Source organism: Rhyacophila brunnea, unplaced genomic scaffold (assembly GCF_057557595.1).
Source record: "Rhyacophila brunnea isolate RB1 unplaced genomic scaffold, BYU_Rbru_1.0 scaffold_10, whole genome shotgun sequence".
NCBI classification, from domain to species: Eukaryota; Metazoa; Arthropoda; class Insecta; order Trichoptera; family Rhyacophilidae; genus Rhyacophila; species Rhyacophila brunnea.
Window position 1 is genome coordinate 5,757,529 of NW_028232752.1, and position 25,282 is coordinate 5,782,810.

A 25,282-nucleotide genomic window follows, 5' to 3' on the forward strand; every position below is an offset into this window, starting at 1 on the left:
GTACTTCAGGTTGCTATACAATCGTGTTTTAATTAGAATTTAATTGTTTTATTTAGTATTGATTATTTATTTAAGTAGTTTGTTTCTACAATATGTTTTACCGAATACCGGTATTAATACGGAGACGGAGACTGACGGACTGACCGGGTGACAAATATTGAAGTTCTCAATCGAATGGGGAAGGACCGAAAAATTCTACGCAGTATCAAAACCAGGAAACTACAGTACCTCGGCCACATTATGAGCGGATAAAAATACAGCATTCCCCAACTTGTCATTCAAGGAAAGATCAATGGGAAGCGTAGCAGAGGACGGCGCCGCATTTCGTGGCTTAAGAACCTCCGTGATTGGGACGAATGCAGCTCCACTGAACTGTTCCGGGTAGCAGACGACAAAGATAAGATCGCCTTGATGGTGGCCGACCTCCGCTAGGGGATGGCACAATAAGAAATACCGAATTGCCGTTATTGCAATCCCTATTTAAATCTGACTAAACTACCTTTTGTAGTAATAAAACAAATTTCTTATCACTCTAGCTTATTAGTCCAAACTTCTTTTTACACACCCTGTAAGTAAACTACCCTAGATGTTGCGTAGTTATATTAATTTATTGTTTCTAAAAAAACACGACTACTTCTGCACGACTCCCAAATGTGTTTTAGAGTGGAGTCAACAAAATATGGCGAGCGAAATTTCGGTCAATCTGTTTTTCTTTTAAGGCATTTAAGGAGTCTAATGTTGCTGTTATAAAACGATAAGAGAGGGAGAAAGAAAAAAAAAGTGAGTAAGCAGATGCCGCCCGAAAACTTTTCAATTTTTTATATTCATTTTCATGTTTACTGACTAAAATAAGGGATGTTTATATATTTTGAAAATGCCGTAATATTTCGTAAATATTATTTCTTTGCTTGTTTTGCATATTACGTAATGGGTGATATTCTTTAAAATACTGATAAATTTATTATGCATATAATCGTATATAATATCAAGCATGTCCAACTTTAAGTAGGACAGTATCAAAACTGGAAGTGAACAACTATAATCTTTTATTGTCATTATTCAACTTGATAAAACGTATTATACATGGCTATCAGTGACGTCCCAAGACAAAATTCCGCCCCTAAGCAGCGCCAGAATGCCGCCCCATTTTTTTATACCATACTTTTTATCATCCTTTCATGACTTCAATATCTAAGAAATACATTATTAACAAAATATATACCACAAAATTTTATTTAAATGTCATCTCTGCTTCAATAGACAATATTGCGAGTCCACGGTTTCAGATACATTTAAAAATACACCTGACAACTTCCAAAACTCGCGAGTGAATCTCAAAAATATTTGGATAAATTTTAAATTAAGTATGTAGGTACCTACCTGTAATTCAATTATAATTCGCAAATCTCCACATGTCATTGTTGATCACCAAGGACGCGACGTTCAAGAATAAGTAAGTAAACTAGACATCGCGAAACCGACAAAAAACTACAGTCCTGTTAAACCTTTTATAGTAATTGATGCAATTTGGTTCCAACCAGTGAGCAGATATTTTTGATGGACAGATATTTCTGTTATTACTAAGCTGTTTAGGTATCTATTGCTGTATATACCTAATGATTCTCCTCGATTTGCCTTTTGGGTAACTGCCGCTCCCAAGCGACGCTCAATCTGCATACCCCTACGGGACGTCACTATTTGTGAGAGATACTAAGTCATTACAAATTAAATAACAGCACTAACTATTCTCTTTGCTATTCTAGCACGATTTGGAGTATGCAGATGACGCATCGTGTTTGACTTGTCGATCGAACGGTTGGAGATAACCGTGAACAGGCTCGCCGTGAACTCGAAACGTGTGGGTCTTCATCTGAATGCGACTAAAACCAAATCCATAGGCTGTGCTGCATAGATTGAAGCCGACAATCCTCCTAAGAGACGTTTTCCATGGCTGGGACATGTGTTCCGGATGCTGCCAAAGGGTGCGATACTTCGTACTCTTACCTACCTACTTTCTCATACTATACAATATGTACCAGGCAATTTATAATAATATGATTTTATTAATGAGGAAATGAGTAACTTAGCAGAATAAATTATATGATTATCTGAGTCGTTACTTAAAAATATTAACTTAATTAATATCTAATAATAATTATTATAGACTTATCATTAACACTTTTGAACAACGATATACAGCGAGCATTTTTACCTATGGGGTCATTTGATTCGCATCCCCAGTATACATATACTAACACTAACCCATTCACTTGTAAAACGAGATTTGTACCGCGGCGACGGGATGAGAATGAGTGACCCGGTCAGCGAAAATAGACACCATAGATTTCATAATTTGTACATAGGTATCACCGTGAAAGATGACGTATTTAATTAAATTAATTATTTTCATACCGCGTAATCATCATTATGTTATTACATAATTAAATTTACAATCATTGCTTTATTTATTTGTATAATAATAATAAATATTTCTATAAAGTTGCAATGGGTTTAGATCATGGGTGGCCAACCCGTGGCCCGTGGAGCAGTGCGAAAATAAAAATAATATTAAATGCTGCCGTTAGATGTGCTAATTTCGCAAATTGAGATTCGATATTGGATCAGGATTTTAAAAAGCACGGTGTGGTTTTTGCTGCATTTGCAACGCCATTCTCCGTAGACGTGAATTTATTGCCGGGAAATTTACAAATGGAACATTATGAAATATGTTGCGATGAACAGTTAAAGGAGAAATTCCATCAGGTTGGTTTGGAAGAGTTTTACAAAACATATTTGGACAAGGAGAAATATTCTGCATTTTACAAAACATGCTCTAATAATGACTTCGCTATTTGGAAATACTTACACGTGTGAACAGCTTTTTAGTCGGATGAAGCATATCAAATCCCGAGTGAGAACACGAATCACTGATGTACATTTGGAAAACTGTTTGCGTGTAGGAACAACCTCCCCCGATATCGATATTAATGCAGTTAGTTCTGCCACACAAAATCAAACTTATCACTAAAATTTATTATTTTTATATTACCTATTTTGTTTAATTTTTATTATTTAAAAAAAGTATCTAATAAATATGCTTGATTCTAATTTTTGTTTTATTTTATTAATATATAGGTAATATATATTTCTTCTTTGTTTGGTATAATAAAAAAATCGGTTATGCGGCCCGGTAGGAAATCTCATTTTTAGAAACTGGCCCGGCTGCTGAAAAGGTTGGCCACCCATGGTTTAGATGGATACAATAAATTAAATATTTCATTTAATCATGTAATTACGTAGGTATATTGTGACAATGATAAAAATATCGGATGTGTATTTTTGGCATGATAACGATGTGGGGATGGTACCTACGAACCCTTAAGCTAGAGCCGTCCCTGTTTTATACTGTCACACTTGTTTTTATCTTTTATGCTGGACGATAGATAGACGGTGACGATAGTCACAATATTATTGAACGTCTGACTCTATATAAATATCTAAAGATTTAGGTCAATGATAAATGGGGTCAGTCCCAGTAAATTAATACAAACATTAAGATAACAATGGATGCATTTCTTAAACACCTTATTATCAGTAACAGACTAACAACGACATCTGTATGTTATATGATAATTCGATGCTCGTTGCAATGTTGGCGTCGCATAGTTACGCGGTTACACTAATAACAGCTATGCATTCAAAGGCGTTTGTACTCTTTATGTACTACTTTGTTTTCCCACCACCACCCGTTATGTATGTACAGCCGTGGATATACACGGCCGCCATCCATGACGCTATAAACGTGTCTGAAAGAAGTGCTCATTAAGTCCCGAAACGGAGCCGCACGGGACTGATGCAACAACCATACACCGTATCAAGTTTGTAGATAGGTAGGTACAATACGTTGTGCCATCATAGAATCAGCGCATGTATTCTATATACAAGAATGCTTTCGGCCGCTATTTAGGGTAGAAAAGTATCCAAGTATCAGCACTTATTCTAAAAGTTACAATATGTTAGTTGTAATTGTTACAATAAGTGCTATGTTTTAACAGCACCTCTCTTAGCTGTGATAAATTTTAGAGTGAGATAGACAGTTTTGACAGTTCAGCGGGTCTATTCTATACAAAAGGCGACTATCGACTTCTAACGTGCTAACGTGATAATGTGTTAGTATTTGTTACATACATTTTATATTGAAATATTATAATTGTAATTGTATTGTAATCAGTTAATCAGTCGAAACTGACTCTCTCTCGCTCTCTCTCTATCGCTCATGCTCTAAATTTTAGCACAGGCAGGGGGCATGCCGTTAAAGTATATCATTTATTGCAACAATTAATACCGGCTAATTATAATTGTTACAATACGTGTTATTAATTTGATACAAACACACCCTAGTTAGCGGTTTTAGCGGACGAAAGCAGCCTTTTGTATAGAATAGACCCTCAGACGGCTAACTTATTTTAATTGTTACAATAAGTGTTAATTGTCAATACTTTCCTACCCTAGTTAACTACCGTTAAGGCTGAAAGCTGTCTAGAATGACTGTGTATAGAATAGATGCGCAGATCGGAAAATTCTATGGAATGACACGCTCATGGCATAATGAGGAGCTGAACACACTTTTTGGGGTGAAAAGATCACGTGGCATATGAAAATGCATTGAATGCCGAAGAATATATCGGTGAGGCGGGCTACGTACGCAACCCCCGATGACAAGAGAAGACCAGTGGGTCTATTCTATGCTTATCGATCGCTAAAGTGATAAATATTATCAAACTTAGGGTAGGTTTGTATCAAAATATTAGCACTTATTGTAACAATTACACGAAGTTGGTTTTTATTGTTGCAATAAGTGCTATATTTTAACAGCATCTATCTTGCTGCTGTTAAAATATCGCACTTATTGCAACAATAAAAACCAGCTTCGTGTAATTGTTACAATAAGTGCTAATATTTTGATACAAACCTACCCTAAGTTTGATACTATTTATAGATTTAGTGTTCGATAAGTATAGAATAGACCCACTGGACGGTCGAAATTGAGATGGGTAGACTGCGCCACGGGAGATTTAAAAATGCTCCGTCAAAGCAACTGGAGAGTGTTGATGCTGGATCGTCCAGAATGGAGGAAGTTTTTGAAGGAGTAGTAGTGCCATAAATGATGATGATATATGGTTATCAAATAAAGGATTTAATATAATATTACACAGAACTTTTCTCTCAATAAGTTGATTGTGTCATGAGCTGTAGGAAAAATATTGCACCATCTTGTTGGAGACACATATCTTCCAGATCGAAATCATTTAATTCATGCCAAAAAAAATATCTGTAATGTTCACTATTAACAGTACCTATTTGCCATTTTCGTTTTTAAAAAAATACGATCAAATTACACCTCCAGATTGTGGCAGCAAAGATGGCAATACCGGCGGAAGATAGGAGAAGGAAACCATAGCAACCAAAAATAATAAAATATAACACGAAGGAAAAAGTTGGCCAGATATTTTACCCATATTACTTAATTACATAATCGATAAATAAAACATTAAACTGTTATTTTAAAAGATCATAAAACACACCGAACTGTTATTATTTGTGGATGTAAAGGTGTTTCAAGAATAAAATGTGGGGTTTCATTACTACAAAATGCGACAAGTGTGCTTATTTACGAAGCGATTTAACCAAAAACTCGCTGAAGAAGATTGTTTATGAAATAATGGGTCTGTTTCAAGTTTCTCTAAAGCTCGACCAGCAAAATTTTGATGCGTCAAATGGACATTCGGCTTAAGTTATTGTATTAACTGTATTTTCTATGCCTTCAAATGTAAATGTTTATGAAGAATATTCCATCTAGTGCCATAAGAAAATCCAAGTTCTTGAGAACGACGTGTAATCGGGGGGTGAAAGTTCCATACAACGAACGTGACCACCTAATACATCAGAAATACTCAGTTTTCAGAATAGATGGCAGCACGGTCACACACGAAGTCGCATGATACAAGGCCATTTCAATGACCAATCAGAGCTTACCCATGGTCCAGCCAATCAACATTCGAGCTTTCGATCAGTCTTTTTAAATTGCATGTCAATTCTACATGATATTTTCAAAACAAAAGCAGTCGCGCAATATTTTTCGAGTTGACATAATGTCAAGTGTCAGAATAATATTGCTGTTCGGCGTTTTTAAACCATATTGATAAAAAGGTTTTGCAACCCGATAGCTGATAAAATAAGTAATGGGTAAGTCTACTTTTATTATATTATGTTTATAGGTATATTATACACTTGTATGCCCCTGGCATCGAAATAATGATAGTAGCTACCTATTGTAATTTTCACGTTTACAAATCTACCAAGGCAAACATAAAAAATAGGTAGGTATATAAATAAGATTATGTTTGAGTAAATTACGTACCCACCTATATAAAATGTATATATTATATTTTTGCGCATCCTTACAAAAGTGTAAATGGCGACCATTGTCATTTTATATTTTGACATTAAAGTAGATTTAAAAATTATTGTTTCAGAATCTACATCAATATGTTGTCGATCGTTGGGGTTTTGACTGCGAGAATAACAGCAAGCGATGAAAATTTATAATGAAACACAATATGAAATAATTAAGAAGTCATCAATCTGACATGAAGTGCTGACAAATAATTTCCATGGTGGGAGTGCGTTACTATTATTATTATTACATAATTCTGTCCTCATAAATTTATGTTGTTATTCATAATTTGTCAATATGATTATCATTGCCTGTACCAACGTGTACCTATCTGAATTGAAATATCGACTTTTATTCATTTTTGTCACAATTTCGTTTTAATAATTTTAAATACTTTTTTGGGTTCGGATCTATGGTTCTGTCATAGTCAAAACTTCTAGTCTCGCCAATAGATGGTGCCAATTATAGGGGCATCTTCTTGCATGGAACTTACGAATCTATTTATATATATATATACATACGTCTGTTATCTATGCGCGTAATTGATTGTTCTGAATTTACGTCTTTTTTGACCGGTTGAATTCTTAACATCACAAATATTACCATCTAACTCGAATTTTCCAATTAAATGACAAACAGTATGCAAGCTCTGTACATCGATTATTTTGACCATGGTTTTCACGTAATACCCGAAACTTAGCACGAATAGATTCATTACTATTGTATAGCAACTCATGAGAGGAGCATTGATAAACTCCCCATACCGCATACAGACTTTTTGAAACATTCAAGAAAATAGCCAAAACTGAAACAGATAATTTATTAAAAGAACAAGGTCTAACAAAAGGGAAAAAGTACTTTCAAAATTATTACAATTCTGAAACCAAACCATGGTATACCAATAAAATGTTAAATAGGGAAACAATTGTCACAATCAATCGCTATAGAGCGGACCATTATAATCTTGCCTCATCCCTGGCTCGCTTGGGTATAATAAATGACCCTGGGTGCCAGTGCGGAAGTGAGATTGAAGATGTTAATCACGCTGTTTGGCAATGTCCTCTGTATGATACCCAGAGACAGCGGCTTCTTAAAGATCTAAGTAAACAAAAGTTCCAATTGCCACTGGATCTTGCGATATTTTTGGCTCGGCCGAATATCAAGGCGTTCCAGTGTGTCCAAGTGTTTCTGAGTGAGTGTGGCCTACAAGTTTAAATTGTTTTTGTTTTTCTTTCCTCTTCTTTAAATTTGTATTGTAATAACTGTATGATTAATTATTGTAATACTATGTATTAACAGTGTATGTTTAAAAGTAAAGCTAAACAAGACTCAATTGAGACTTCGTAGCTTATTAAAAAAACCAATTACCTTCGTATGATTATTTTATCCAAGACTGGATGGATTAAAAAATATAACTAATTATTACTGGGATCAAGTGGGTATTGGATATTATTTTATAATAATAGTTTCATTTAATTTTTATATTTTCACTGTTCTTTCGTATCCCTATAGTCTACCCTACCTCCTTCAAAAAGAACGAATAAAGACACACTTACCTAAAAATTGAATATACATAATTTTGAAAACATTCATGAGAAAATTTAACCAATAGAAAAAATAATTTTTGAAAAAAGTAAGACACCCGGAAGGTATCGAATCTGCGTCTCTTGGGTATAGCGCCCTGTTCATTACCACTATGCTACGACTACCATGCTTAATTGCGACAAATTTTAACTATTGGCCTTTTTAATACCTGCTCATAAGCGCTCTCCAAATTGAGTTACGGTAGGCGATCGGTTTCTGTATTCTGAATTAAAGTTTTTATTACTTTAATTACTAACCGACGTCACGGATCCCTCCAATATTTTCTGTTATAACTAACTTGAACTTGATAATAATTTTAATAAATTATTTCTTTTATCCAACGAATAATTCTCAAGATTTTAAGAATGTACCATTCTAATTATTAAACATACATATTATATAATTTTGAAAATACTTTTGAGAAAATAATATGTTATAAACAAAAGAAAAAAACTTTTTGAAAAAAGTAAGACACCCCACTGGAATCGAACCTGCATCTCTCGGGTATCGTGCCCATGCATAAAGTTAATTAAATAGTTATTAATGATAATAAAAAGTAGTTAATTATAACCTGATTAATTTATAGCAAACTATAGGCACAGTATTATCAACTGACTCGCATATATTTCAACATTTTTTTGATACATTCAATCGGTTAATTTTATTCTATAATTATTTATGAAATGTCGTCGGAATTCCTAAAGGTCAAATAATACTGATATAGTCCTATGCCGATCATCTGCACTGCCCCCATAAGCAAAAACACAGCTAATGGGAAAAAGTCAATTTTGAGAAAAGAGAGGTTATCATGTTTTTCATTGCTGCTTAATCAATTTTAATAAATGTTTCGGTTTATAATAGATTATTTAAAAATTGATATTTTGATTACAAAAAAATGGCAAAATTACAAAAATATTGATTATAAAACTTCACTATTGTCTTTTTATTTATGATTTTGAATAGGATAATGTCAGTTTCATAAGGAAAAAAACAGTAAATATGTTTTTTTGCTTATAATTTAAATTGTAATGGATATTTTTGTAAAATTAAATACTTTTTTTTTAATTTAATGGTATTTTATTTATTAAATTATATTGGAATGACAATATATATTTTTAAATATACAAAAATTCGTCAGTTTTGGTGGGAAGACTCCCAAAACGTCATCCTATTTGTAGGCAAAACTCTTCCTTATTTTTGAATTATGTATTTCTTATTTTCCTTTGTTACTCCACATGGTGCAACGTACACTTGAGGTTTTGGTATATTAAGGAGAGAAGTTTTAGTCAAAAACCTCATATCGTGCTACGCAGAAGCGATATCAAACGAAGTTTTGTATTTTAAATGTATTGCCTCTGACGGCTTTGACAATCATAATGTCCTTCATGTAGGGTCTACACCAGTGGTTTTCATGTGTGGCCGTGGTGGCCACCACGGCCACACATGATAATATTTCAAAAATGTATTTTTTAAATTATGAAATTGGTTGATTACACATGACTTGTCTTAAATTTCTTTCCACGCTCAAAAATGATCCATAAACTGCTGACCTATTAATAAATATTTAATTACCACATTTAAATATCATGGTAATTATATCTAATGGCCAGTCGCGCCAAACGCGCCTGTCGCAGTGTCAGCACTAAATGAGTTAATATTGTCAATTTTTCCTACTACTGTATACTGTGAAAGATTATTCAGTGAAATGCACTTCATAAAAAACAAATATCGAAGCCAGTTGACAGATTTAAACTTAGAAGCAGCCATGCGGCTCGCATTGGAAAAAAGGGATATTGAGGAATTTCCTTTTGCATTATTTTTAAATATCAAATGTTCAGAGACATAAGTACAAATATCATTAATTTAATAAGACTAGATAGTTAGAAATGTGTTTTATGATAGATTAAGATTAAAATTAATAAATCTCATTTAGTGCTAACAACGGGCTGGAGTGTTTTCAGTAGTTGGCCATTAGATATAATTAACATGATATTTAAATATGGTAATTAAAAAGTAATTAACCGGTCATTAAAATTTTATTTGCCATTATAATTTCATTGGATTTTGCAGCATTTTGATCAAGTTTATCCAATTGCACACTCTCCAAAAAAAGGTTGAGAATCTTTTTTTCACGATTCTTAGTCCAATTTCTAACTTAATCACTTTTGAGTCTTAAAATATCATTAAAAATGTAGGGCGATATGAAGTTAGTGAATGATTAATTTGAGGTTATCTTATTATTACCAGTTACATGCGGTATTACGTTTATGTAAAAATTCTAGAATCATAAACAAGAAAACAGTAGGCCAGCGTTTTTAAGCAAAAAACACAGCAAATCGATAGATGTGCTGTGTTTTTGCTTATGAATCATTATTTACTGTTTTGTTGCATCGAAAAGCCTAACATTTTTGCAAAAGTAATGAACACATTATGATGATTTCTATATTAAAATAAATGATTTGCAGTTTGTTTTGTTATGCAATTATGTTCAGAATTTTATCTAGTATGTCACCTCATACTTACTTTAATTTTTCATTTTTTCCCATTAGCTGTGTTTTTGCTTATGGGGGCAGTGCACCGATCGCCCTAAGCCCAGCCAATAGAAAAAATCTTTTTTGAAAACAGTTAGATACCCAAGATGTTTTCTATTGGCTATATTTTCTCATCTCTTTATCCAACTGACTTTCTCTTAGGCATGCTTACATACTGCAGTCTGCATTTAGAAGAAATCTTTATTTAGCTATGTATTTTTTTCGACTTATACGAGGTATAAATGAGAACTCTGCCATTCTGGGCAGTGTTGATCCGTGTGTCCCTGATAACTATCTTAGAAATAGAGAGCATCAGTTGTTTATTCTCCCAAGGTGCAGAACCAACCTGCCACTGGTAATGCCAATTGGAAGGGCGATAACTATGTTCAACGAAATTGCTCCGGTTGTTGATATATTCCACCTACGTGAGGATGAGTATAGGTGGACGTTTTTTTATAAATTCTTAAAATAGGGTCTGCTTAACTCATCCGGCGTACTTCCTTGTACCTATCTAATTTATATTTTTTGTATGTACACATTTCTACTTTTTAATAACTTACTATATAATATGTATATTCTTATCTATCTCTTTTTTATGTAATACTGTTTTATATTTCTTTATTTATAAATGTCATGTTGTGAACGTCTTGAACTTATAATTTGTAATGTCCACAATATGTTTAAAATAAAAATTGAAATTGAAATGAGTTTTCAAAATTATGTATATTCAATAATTAGAATGGTACATTCTTAAAATCTTTTGAATTATTCGTCGAATAAAAGAAATAGTTACTTAATTATACTTAAATATGCTAAAAACTGTTATTATTACTTAGGGTTGCGTATTAAGGGGGAGACGCATGCCAGCAGAGAACCTAGCGGAAATATACGAAGCTTGCAATTTGAGATTTTTTTTTGATAATTTACAATTTCAACTGTATCAATTAATAAATATGTATCCGAAAACATTAAAAAGATTTTATATTTTTTTTTAAACTTAAAGATAAACTTACAATTGTAAAAAAATGTGAATTCGTTGCAGGATCAAATCTTATTATTGCATTATATTTTATGGTCATAATTATCATTAAAATTTAGTTTATTAAGTTTTAGATTTTATATCGTTTAGATTTTTGACTAATTCATCGTTTTAATATGTTTTATATTTATTTTTAAAAAACATCGATTTTTATAAAAATATAAATATATTTATATCAACTCGAGCTTCAATATTGTGACCATGCCTAAAATAAAATTTGATATAAATAAAAACGATTTCAAGTTATGCACATTTATAATTTTATAAAAATCGATGTTTTTTAAAATATATATAAAAAATATTAAAACGATGAATTAGTCAAAAATCTAAACGACAAAAAATCTAAAACTTAATAAACTTAATTTTAATAATAAATATGGCCATAAAATATAATGTAATAATAAGATTTGACCCTGCAACGAATTCACATTTTATTACATTTTTTTACAATTGCCAGTTTATCTTTAAATTAAAAAAAAATTAAAAATCTTTTTAGTGTTTTCAGATACATATTTATTAATTACTACAGTTGAAATTGTAAATTATTATCAAAAAAAATCTCAAATTGCAAGCTTCGTATTTTTCCGTTAGGTGCCTCTTTTCGCCTCTGATAGTATAAGCATCCCCCTTAAGCATTATTTAATTTACAGGGGTATCGATTTCTGGCCAAGTTATAAAATATAGTATTTATTAACGATAAAATGATCAGCAAGCATCACTCAATCAAACTCTGTTTTCGGGATCAGGCAGCACATCTCTCAAATCAAGGATAACGCTTCTTCTGAGTTTCTCCAACGTCCGGCGGATACGCTGAAAAAGTGGATGTTCAAACAATTGTGCCGACAGAGAAACGAAGCCGATGCTAATGAAGATAAATGATGAATAATGTATTCGGCAGAGTCAGCCGGAGCCTGAGACACGAAAAGTTTTCTTTCTCTTGTAAAAGCTTGCACTTAATTAAAAATGGAAATTACCGAGAGCTTTTAATTATTTGGGCATTTTCGCCAAAGTTTGTACATTGCGTTTTTGGCATGTCCCATGACTTTGATTGATTTTTTCATAGTTATTATATTATAAAATGTTGGAAAGTTATGTACTTTTAACATGCAAATTTATTAATTTACTCTATTCAATCAGTTAAATACAACTATCTGACCTGTATATATTTTTAATTGATTATTTAGATCGAAAGGTAGTGCGTTTTTACCATGTCCCACCCATAAATTCAAATAAACAAAGTCTGATTTCGTCATTAATTTTGAGTGTGTAAAATTAAATTCGTAGTGTTTTCAACAGCTTACATTATATATTTTTGGAAAATATATAGTTTTTTCGTAAATTTGTACCAATATTGAAAAAAATCACGTTTAAAGTGTGTCCCAGGATATTTGAAAAAGTGGAACTCCACATTCCGTTACCACGATTTTAGCATGAAGGCGAAAAATTTTCACTATAAATATGTTTTTTTTTAATGTAGCAACATTTTTGTATAACACTGATCGCCATGTACACTTTAAATTGTTGGTGTGTGTCGGTATCGCTATCGGAACAGGTTGCTTTCTGGGTTGGTCATTTAAGAAGTTCCACTACTGTTACCACGATTTATAAGGTAAGAAAACACATATTTCTATTTCACATACTACACATATGGAGCTTATCTTTCATACTACAGATATAATAAAACATATCGCAGGTTTAACAATAAAACTAAGCTAAATTTTGGCTTCAAACACTTCTGAAACAGAATCCGTTACTTCCACTCCGAAACTATATTGGTGGTAACGTATATGTGGAATGTAAAAGTAACGAAATGGCATGCATAAAGTTGGGTTTACAGTGTGTGTTTAGTTCTTCATAGATTATAAAAAAAATTATTTTGTCTGTTCGTATGAAAAACAAAAATATTTTCATTAAAAAATATAAAAAATAACCTGACTATAATATAATAATATAATAAAGATTAAAAAAGTATGTGATATGTCTGAATACGCAAAAATAGCGCACATAAAAGTATGGAGATAAAAAAAAACAACAGAAGGAAAAGAAAAAACACCAGACTGAAATAATTGCGAGACAGGCACTGGCTCTGTCATACTCTTTCTGTTATACGCCACCAAAATTTTAAAACTTCTCCATACATTTTAGGCATAGAAATTTATAAAAATGTATGAAAAAGTATTTTTTTGTCACGTTTAACAGAAATGTGTACTCGATTAGATTTAATACCTAGAACTGTAGGTATTCACGAAATGTCAGAAAAGTACGTCTTGATTACAATCAACCTGTATAGCTACATTTTATGTTGATGAATACAATTAAATTTCAAGACAACATAAAGTCGAACTTGGTTATTACGAGGAAGATGGGACCGACTGAATTTGCTTGTTATAAGCGTTACTCGTTATATCAGAGAATAGGTATTTTTAAATGAGCATGTCACATTACACAAAAAGCCGAAAATAAAAAATTTGGAAACCATCGTAAAAATCCCCGAAACGAGCATGGCATTCATAAACTACAAAAGAAGTTGTTTATTGTAATTAACGCTGGTAGGTACCTACGGACTTCACAAACCTTGGATTTTTCAACCATATGCGTGGATACTTTTTTATTATTGTCGGTGAAACACCAATAAGGTAGGTACTTAGACACTTTACTAGTGTCATAAACGTAATCCGACCCCGGCGGCATCCTGTCCAATCGGATTTTATTGCTTAGGGTCGAAATGTTTTAAAACGGTCGACACATTAACAGTATTTTAGCTCGGTATATCCGATAAGTTGCTCGTTATAACAGTGAAAGAATTAAATGTATGGCGAAAATCATAAACCAATTGTCAACAAATGTTTCGTTATTACATCCGAGATCTCGCTATGTCAGAGATCGTAATAACCGAGTTTGACTATAATTATTTTCGTAAAAGTTATATACTCCGTGCCGCGCTAGGAACTCGCGTCTGAATCCCTTGCTGATTTTTTTTTTCATATATTGTTAATTTGCTTAAAAATATTTTTTATCTGAGTTACAAATAATATAAATGCCAAATAAAGTTATGGTAATGTATAGTGTGTCAAAATTATTACCTACCTTATTTTATAAGTATTGTGAAATTTATTATAAAATATGTCTATTTTAGTGATTAAGTTTGATTTGTTTTGTTATTTTGACGCACGTTGAATATTTATCTGTCTATCAAAAAATTCAAATAAATTTCATAAAACAAAAATTTGTTTTTATGGTAACATGTAACTTAAGCTTTACAAATTACACTCCGTTACCATTTCGTTCCATTCCGAAAATGTCCCCAAAAAAGTTGAACGTTAACTATTTTTCATTTGATTATTAAATAACGAAACTTATTTATTTTTCCAATAAAATTTAGTAAAAGTGATTATTGTCTTTAAAAAAATAGCAGAACGAACATTGATTGGTTTTTTCAAATACTAAAGGAAAAATGCTCTGCCATTATAGACATAGGGTAACGGAGGGGAACGAAATGTGCCCAAGAATTAAAATTCAATAATATTTTTTGACTATTTGTAGTTTTATTTTGAAGTGTATGGTTTTTTTAATCTAATAGAGCTCTTTTAAGTGATAAAAAGTGTTTCATTCATGTTTTAAAAGCTAAGTTTCGTAGTCACGGAACGGAAACTTATTATGCCCAATTTCATAATAAAAATGATATAAATATTGTATTAATCAATATTTTGCTGAAAAATTGCTATCACCAATTCAGCAATAGAACAAGGAATCTGCTAGCTATATAAAAATGGTTAATTTGAGTGAAAAAATAATATTACCCAAATTTCAAACATGTACAAACTTTGGCGAAAATGCCCATTTCGTTTATTTTTCCAAAGAGTTACCGGATTTATTATATCAAGCGTTTCTTACCTGCTTGTAGAAATATCGTTTAAGCTTTGATCATACTTCATGACTCGCTATAACTGAACATCAGTGACACTTGATTAAAAGCACGGATATTGAAAAAAAAACATTCTTATAAGTATCTACTAATATTATAAAATTGTATTCAAACTATATGAAAGTGTTACTGAAAAAAAATGTTAATAATAGCCCGTTTACAACTCTTTACATGGCCTCCATATCCTGAAGCGGGCCCTTAGGCTACGATCTATGACGGCCCCCTTACCTATCTCTAAGGTTAAATACAGTGTGACAAACAATAGTAGCATTATCCAAATAGTGTTCGAGGTAAAATTAAGTATATTCAATGTACTTTTCGCAATCTTTTAAAAATGTATCTACTTGAATTAAAGAGTTGTCGAGTATCAACACAAAAAATCCAAAATTGCATCGCACAACCATATATTTAAAAATGTTGATAAACTTGGAGCGAAATAGCGCCGCAGCGACTTTTAGAGAAAATTTGTGATATGTGCGTTTATTTCATGTATCTGGTTGACCTGCCACGACGGGCCCCCAGGCTAGAGTCCTGCCAGCCCTCCCCATGTGGGGGCCATGACTATACATTTAAAAAAATATAGTTATTGTAAGCAAGATAAAATCTTTTTGAAAAAGATCAGGATTCAAATCCGCGCCCTTTACGATTCGCGCTTATGTGCTCTACCTACTAAGCTATGTGTGTCCTATCTAATTGCGACGAATTTAACTAGTGATTTTTACAATTTTCACTAAAGTAAGCTAATTTGCTTACTAAACCAGCTGGGTGTCATTTTTTCTAGTAGTTATATATTTCTCTGACATGTTTTCAAATTATGTATGTTAAATAAAGAATGTTACATTCTTAAATCTTGTGAATTATTCGTTGAATAAAAAAATAGTTTATTAAAAGAATATACGTAGTTACATATTTTCTACAAGGCATGCTTACTTTTCACTCTCTTGAATCTCGTCGGTCTCTCCTTCTCTTGCAACACTTTTGCTTGTTAGCGCGAGGGATGATTTTCAATCCTGATGTCCTAATAAATTTGAATTTACATGCGCCTGCCAATTACCTACGTGGTCGCATCCATGATTTATTCTGCATTGGAACCGTTTCCTCGTGTCAAGCCTATCAGGCACCATTAGCGAGGGGTGCAAGATTAGTAAATGCGCTCCCTAAAGACATTTTTGATTTAATTTGTTTTTCTGTTATTATTATTATTATTATTATATTCTATATTGTAATATTTGTTATAATGTCAATCTCATGTTGTGTACGTCTTGAATTTAGATTTGTTATGCCCACAATGTTTTGTATTCTTAAATAAATAAATATTTGTATTGAATAGTATGACGTTTACAAAGGATGAATCATCAATTTATTGAGTGAAGTCCAGGGGTCATGGTGGGGTCTGCCTGACTAAAGGGTGATAGAACGAACGAGGATCGAGAGAAGAATACAACAAACTAATGCATTGTACAACCAAACTTCAACACAAACACAATCTATTTGTCAACAGAATCGTAATAGAGATAGTATTGTATGTTTACCTTTTCTCCGCTGTCTGATGGCAGATAGAACACGAGGACGGTAAGAAACGATATCCCCATGCAGGGTATGATGAGGTTCACCGTATAGAATAAGGTTTTCCGCCGCATTGTGATGTTGAAGGTGATATCCAAGTAAGGCTCGTCACAGCAGGTATAGTATTTTTCGTTCCTGGAAATAACACCAAACTATTTAATATTGGAAAAAATATTTGAAAATAGAATATTAGTTGTACTGTACGAAAACATCTTTTTGGCTACGCTTCCAGGCGCTGTTGTTTACTAAATGCGGGGAACTTATTATGGAATTCCGGTTAAAAATGGGCGGAGCTAACAAGTTTTAACACGTAGCCAAGAAAATGTTTTCGTACCAGTTCGTTTCAGTTTCGTGTCAGTTACCTACGTCTAATTCATTTTGTTTTGTCGTTTCGTTACTCTATTTATGTGGATCAGAACCAGACTTGTCTAAAGCGCAAACCAAATTGGGGTGCATTTCGCCTACTGTCGCGGTGACAAATTTAGTCTATGGTTTCGTCATATTACAGAATATTTTGAACGATCACCATCTCCCTAAATTCACTGAAGAATGACGGTGATGAAGAGTGCCAACTATAATGTATTTTTAATTTGAATTATGATTAATTATTCATGCTAATTACAATTTATTTTAACAGTTTTTACGTGTGCGTGCGTTAAAATTACTTTCGACATGACTTCCATAGATAATATTTTGAACTGCAGACCATAGAATATAATATACAATATTCTTATCGAAAATACACAGTGCCAACCGCTAAAAGTGAAGTGCAGTTCAATCTGATGTGACCTCATTGTTGTTTTAGTGATATCGGCAGATTTTGCCAACTGACAATGTCCGTTTAAAGGTTCAAAATGTGCCACGGAATGGGAGCATCAGCCTGATAACATTTTAAACACCAAGCACAGCAACATAACAAACCTTTTTCTGTAGCGGCAGCTTACTGGATGTTACGTGATAGTCCGCGACATGCACCTCAATTTGGTTCGCGCTTTACGTCCAATTTGTTTTGTTTTATTTTGTAGTTTCGTTACCCTATTTGTGTGGATCAGAACCAGGCTTGTCCAACTCACAAAAACGAAAAACCTGAGCTAGACATCTCATCGCTATTAAATATTCATTTTTTATCAGGTTCAAGTATGACTATAACTAAAAATTATCGTCTTATGATACTACCATCTACAGCAGGGGGGGGGGGGGGCAAACTGCGGCCCGCGGGCCGCATGTAGCCCGCCGGGATTTTTTTTGCGGCCCGCCATCATTAATTGTACTTCTAATTACGAATAACTTTTTTATATATTTTTTAAAAAATATTGACAATAGATTAAAAATTGTTTAGCAATAGTACGCGATCCATTTTCAATAGATATTGATAGTGTGCCGACAGAGGTGCAACTTGAGATTATTGATCTGCAGTGTGACACTGATTTAAGAGAATTGCATCGTCGTGAAGAAATCTCCAAATTTTACAATGCCCTTAATTCAGACAAATTCGACCTAACTTAAAGATTATGCAAGAAAAATGTTCGTTATTTTTGGATCAACCTATATATGTGAACAAACATTTTCGATCATGAACCTCAATAAAAATTCTTAATGATCAAATATCTCTGATGCCCATTTACAAGCAGTTTTGAGAATATCAACTACAAAATCAACACCTGAATTTTAAAAAAAATGTTAAAAAATGTACAACAGTTTCATTTTTCTCATTTATTTTTTTGTAATGTTTATTTTTCGTGATAATAAATAGTGTTTATCTAAAAATGGTATTTTACTTGCGGCCCGCCGCTCATTTTGAATTCTTGAATTTGGCCCTCCATCCAAAAAGTTTGCCACCCCCTGATCTACAGTCATTTCTTGCAATCACATAAAATAATTCATTATTAGTGCCATATTTATCTAATCCACATAAAAATGGCGGACAAGTCTGACATTCGTGGAATGCTGAAAGAAACAGATAGAAGGTTTTTTAACAGATAACAGTAAATACCTGTAAAACAAAAAACATATTAAAACACTAATTATCTCAGAACTGAATAATTGTGGGTTAGACAAGTCTGGTTCTAGTCCATGTATTTGTCATCCCAAAAATTAAAAAAAAATACTTTTTTGAATATTTTCAATACATTGAGAACACAGAATTACTGGAAACTGAAATACTTAACGGGTGTGGAATAACAGATAACCGATCTCGAGTGTGGAAGAATATTGTGTAAACTTAAACACCTGTCAAGAATACGTAATTCTAAGCTTGTCCTTCGTTTTGACAATCGCTCTCGGTTTATGCACTGACACTCATTCAATATTGGTGTACTAAGTACTTGAAGGTTGCAACTCACATTATTGCACGTCTATAATGTATGTTTCATTTTTGTAACACTATCACGTTCAAAACCCTGCTTCAAAATGTAGTGTATTCGGGTATAGGCTACGTTAAAGTTCTCACCACCATCCGTCATATATGCACAGCAGTGGATATGCACGGCCGCTTTCCATGACGCTTTAAACGTGTCTGAAAGAAGTGATTTTAAGTGCTCATTCCGTCCCGAGACGGAGCCGCATGTGACTGATGCTGCAACCATGCACCGTAGTGCTTATAGAAGAAAGCCATCTGAATTTTATTTATTAATCTATTCTGTGACAAATCTCAACGGGGAACTATTCTAACTATCGAATTGCTAATTGACCAGAAGAGCTTTTAAAAAATACAGTTTTCATTATCAATCTCAATACCTACTTGACGGAATATGAATTTAAATTTTAATGGATTTAAGTTATGTACTAGGTATTCCATACGAGTTGTTTTTTGCGACCCGGATTTCGCCTTTTATATAGTATCATAGTGCCTTAAGATGCCGATAGGTGAAATTCAGATCGCAATAAACGATTCAAATAGAATTAGTACAAAACCTAAATCCATTAGATTTTTTATTCGTTACGAAATTCTGTCATATTTTAGGTAAGTGTTAATAAATTAATAATTCGAAAATGTTAAATTAAAAAAAAAAATTGACGACGGAGAGGACAATCACATTATCCGGAATCTGTATAAAGCAGGTTCGACTGCTGTCCGGTATCAAATTTTTTCATTTTTTTTTAAATCTTAATTGGAGGATAGTAATCAAGAAAATGAACAAGATGATATAAATATCTAAATCTTTCTTATTTTACCGCAATGTGGTGTTAGTGTTTTTTTTATACATTTAGCTGTATTGTGTGAATATATTCATACAGTGCCCAGTGGCGAGGGGTTGAGGTAGGTTGTTTAGATCCGACATAAATAGTCCACATTAAAGTTTGTCAGTCATATTTATTTGCTTTCATTGAACAAATAATACAAATTGCAGTTGGTGCTGGTTAGTTTTTAAATTACCCTGCCTAACCAAACCATAATAGTTTAGGTACGATATAATATTGACGATACGATAAAAATAGTGTATACTTTTAAGTCATACTTATATTTTATTTTCGTTGAATTAAGAATACATATTATTACATAATATGATGTAGGTTGGGTTAGGTTAGGTTGCCTAAACCAAATCATAATAGATAAAAAAATATTCTTAATTCTTAAAAAACCTAACTGAAAAAAAAACTTTTTTTTAAACGGTACATGTTCAAACACGCGCGTTATCATGATCTTACTCCTTACTTCAGTTTAAGTTTGTCAATTTATGGCTACGGCCGTATGCTGTAGCTTAACCACTGGGGAATGCCAAAAGAAATGGCGTATTTAAAAAAAACACTACCTTATTCTTAGGTCAATAATTATTATAAAGCAATCATTATTCGTAAGATGTTTATCACATTTGAATGGTCAAAGACATAGCTTATAATTAGTATCTTTATAATTATCTTCAAATGTGTTAATCTTGCACATTTTTTGAATAATAAAATGCTTAATTCTTGTCAAATTTGGGAACACAGAGATTATCAATATATTTTTTTATTGTAAATATTTCACTATAATAATGTCGGCATAAATTATAAGTACTGATGGTTTTATAAATACGTTTAAAAATTAATAAATGTAAACAATCTTAACACCACTGCACATTTATGTACTGAAATATGAATATATTATAAAACATTCGAGCGAGAGGTTTAAAAGAATACTATTTTATGTAATAAAAATACTTTATGCAGTCATCAAATGTTTAAAATAAATATAAAGGATAATAAGGCTTCAAAATTATATAAATATATTATCTACAGCGTTTAAGGAATGTCCAGGATCATGCTTTGAAAATAGCATAAAAGCTCCATTTTGACCCACGCTGAGCACATCCGCCCTTAATTTTAGATATTTTATAGATATACAATTTTTTTGACTATTATCTATTATGGCTTGGTAATCCAGGGTTTAACTGAAATTAAAAAAACTAACCATCGCTATCTGCAATTTATAGTCTAAGTTCAATGAAAACAAATACGTATGACTGAAAAAGTATAGTGTGCACAATTTATGTCGGATTTTAACAGTCTATCTCCACCCTTTGCCACTAACTCTGTAGATTCAATCATTATCACTGATTAAATACTTAATTATTTTTCAATAACTGTGAGAATTATTTTTAATAATAATGTTTAGAAGTTAAATAATCGTTTAGTATTCACCACTGCTACGCGTACAATACAGATACGGTAATGAGGTACTTAAGTCGACCCCACATTTCTATTTTTCACCATGATACTGTCAATATTTAAATGACTTTTTTGCCGTATCTTCTTTTGTTATAAATGCCGCACGCCCTACGTTTGGGCGCCAACTTAAGGCCGCAATATATTTTATAAGCTTGAAAGTGACATCGGCATTACTCACCGAACTGCTGGCACTTCCAAGATGTCCCATTCGACCGAAGTGTAGAACTCTGACAGGTCGACGCCGATGTCAACCACGTTTGAACCCTTCACTTCGTCTATATGCCGCAGGTCAACCTGTGAACAAAAATATTCATTACTAGATTATACATAGGTACTATTACCAACATGATTAATTAATTAATTATTTTATGACGATATTTATCTTCCCAATGATATTATACCTCGTTTACATGTTTCCATATTTACTGCTGACAGTACATATTATCCGTATCCGGAAACTTGTACGGAAGCCAGCAGCAAACAAATTTTGAAAATATGTAGCTGATATACTGGATTATTATTTATTAGGTTAGGTTAGGTTTTCATTCTTGAATTCATGAATTTTGCCAAAATCAGATATGAAAATTGGATTAATGTTCATATTGATTCTTTCCGATTAGAAAGCTCTCGTCGAACTGTGCCACGGTGAAATGTTTTACGTACAATTTACATGTAACCCGTATTTTCGCGGCTATAACAAGACTATGCACGTGTAAATACGTTACTATTATCGTGCAAGTTGCAAGATTGCATACACGAACCAATGCAATAATAATTGGTACTTGCATGGCGGTGCTCATGCGCAGTAGAACGATAGTGGCGAACCTGTCGGAAGAAATACTAACTACACCGCACAGAATATTATGACGTTTAGGATGCAAATGGTTATTGGAAAAGCACATTGGCGCGAATCCAGTGGATACGAGTACATGTCCCGTCGGGTGTCGTATGTTTTTCGAAGATTATTTATAGTAGGTATCAACTATACCTATAGGTATTTTCAAATGATGTATGATCAATATAAGGAATTATTCTATGTTTACCATGATTCCGGTGATATTGTACGATCTGGGGCGATCGGTGCAGACGATCGGCATAGGATTATATCAGTATTATTTTTTGACCTTTAATAATTCCGGTGACATTTTATAAATAATTATGCAATAAAAATGAACGATTTAATATATAAAAAAAAATGTTGAAATATATGCGAGTCAGTTGATAATACTATATCTATAGTTTGCCATAAATTAATCAGCACTAATTAACTATTTTTTTATTATTATTATAACTATTTTCTATGTGCATGGGCGCGATTTTCGAGAAATGCAGGTTCGATTTCTGTGGGGTGTCTTACTTTTTTCAAAAATATTTTTTCTATTGGTTTTTTTTGTGATGTTACCGAAGCTTTGACTGCGACTCGCTGTCATTCGCCTCTTCTCTTCTAGAAGGAAGATCCGCCGATCAGGTCCTCATTCCAATTCTGTTAAATAACTTTACAATTTTGCCAAGCTCTTCCATCTTACCCACCGCCAGGGCACCTTTCAATTCGTTGATATTCTCAAAGATATCCGCAATTCGCAGCTGTACTCTGTGTCGTTCATATTAAGGGCATTGTACTGCTATATATACAATGTCCTCGAAAACATCACATTCATCTCAGAGCTGCGAATCGTTTCTTCCGATGAGGACATCATATCTTTTACCCATTGTGTGCCCTGTTCTTAACCTCAGTATCAGCTTAATCTCGTTCCTCTTCAAAGGAGACTCTACAAACTTTTCTATTGGTTATAATATATTTTATCAGAAGTGTTTTCAAAATTATGTATGTTCAATAATTAGAATGTTACATTCTTAAATCTTGTGAATTATTTGTTGAATAAGAAAAGTAGTTAAAAATTATTAGCAAGGTCAAGTAAGTTACAACAAAAAATTTGGGGTGATCCCTGACGTCGGTTAGTAAAATTAAAGTAAAACCTACTTTGATTTAAAAAATACAAAAGCCGATCGCCAATAGTACCTAGCTCAATAATTCAATAATTAGAATGTTACGTTCATTGAATAAAAAAAGTAGTTAAAAATTATTCAAGTCAGTTACAACAAATTTTTTTGGAGTGATCCGTGACGTCGGTTAGTAATTAAAGTAATACCTACTTTGATTTAAAATACAAAAGCCGATCGCCAATAGTAGCTAAATTTGAAAAGCGCTTCCGAGAGTATTAAAAGCCATTAGTTAAAATTTGTCGCAATCAAGTATGACGCCTTTAGCATAGTGGTCTATGTGCATGGTCGCGATACCCGAGAGATATCATATATATATATATATTATTTTCCAGAAGTATTTTCAAAATTATGTATGTTCAATTAGTAATAACTTTAATCTATTGTTTATAATCTACAGTTAAAGATAAGGATATTTTTTAATTTGTTTATAATGTTCGTGTACCTATTTTGTCCTTTCCACACCACATTAGATGTGTCATTGTTTCACTTACAAAAACGATGTACTGAGTGCTCACTCTAGACCAGCATTTGACGTAAGTGGACCTCTTTTGTGACACTACTTCCCTTGAGGACTTTCAGTAAGCCCTGAAATTAACTACAGACCTCTCTAAATTACATGATATTACATACATCCTAAGCTATTGTTCGAATAAGTGTCCTTGGCGGGTAAAGTACTCCAAGTTAGCAGCGAGAAAAGTTTTTCATAATGTATGACATATCTTAAGTGTTTGAAAAAACAACCCCCTTTTTATAAAAGTAGAAAATTGCCTTGGCTTATAAATCACAAGATCGTGAGAAATGATGAATAACAAGTATTTTTTCGTTTGGCGTTATATTACCTGATGATATTTCTTTTAACATAATATTTTATATGTATATAATATATAACTATTTTACTTTCGATAATAATTCTTCAAACGAATATTTTCAACTACCTTTCTTAAAGGCATGTTCACTTTTCATTCACTTGAAGGTCGTAAATCACTCCAGCTTTTTAGGGTGAGTGTAACGCTTTTAGCAAAAAAAAATGCAGATTCAAATCGACATGTATATAAGAGCATCAAAAAGTACTTCTTCTTCTAGGTCGTACCCTCGTGGCTGAGGATCGTGACCATCTTTGAATATTGAATAACAAAACTTTCCATCCCTCTCGATCTTCTGTTTCTCCCAGGTTGAAATGAGTCAGCGAATGGCTGCGTCACTGTCAGTCCAGCGCGCCGACATACAAAAAGTATTCAGTAATTTAAAAATACAATATAAATGTTTGAAAAAATACGACTTCCGACGGGACTCAAATTAAACTTGTATCTACTGGATTCGTACCAATGTTCTATGCCAATCAAACCACATTTGTCCAGTCTAATTACGACGAAATTAACAGGTAGTTTTTAAACATACATCATTTTGAAAAACATTTTCTGAGAAAATATATTATAACCAATAGAAAAAAGTAAGCCACCCCGGCAGGGAATCGAGCCCTGCATCTTCTGAGTTTACGCTCCGTCCGTCGCATTTACCTATATGCTACG

General features: G+C 32.8%; 1 protein-coding gene across 2 annotated transcripts in view; it reads right to left on the reverse strand.

Annotated features, from left to right (window-relative positions):
- LOC147078842 (acetylcholine receptor subunit alpha-like) overlaps positions 1 to 25,282 on the reverse strand; it is a 303,793-nt gene that overhangs the window by 66,752 nt on the left and 211,759 nt on the right. For both annotated transcript variants that reach the window (XM_085950067.1, XM_085950059.1), the window contains 2 exons: positions 21,928 to 22,043; positions 17,069 to 17,237 (listed from right to left, as the gene is read on the reverse strand). In XM_085950067.1, the coding sequence (XP_085806193.1) occupies positions 17,069 to 17,237; positions 21,928 to 22,043 (285 nt within the window). The remainder of the gene's footprint in view (positions 1 to 17,068; positions 17,238 to 21,927; positions 22,044 to 25,282) is intronic.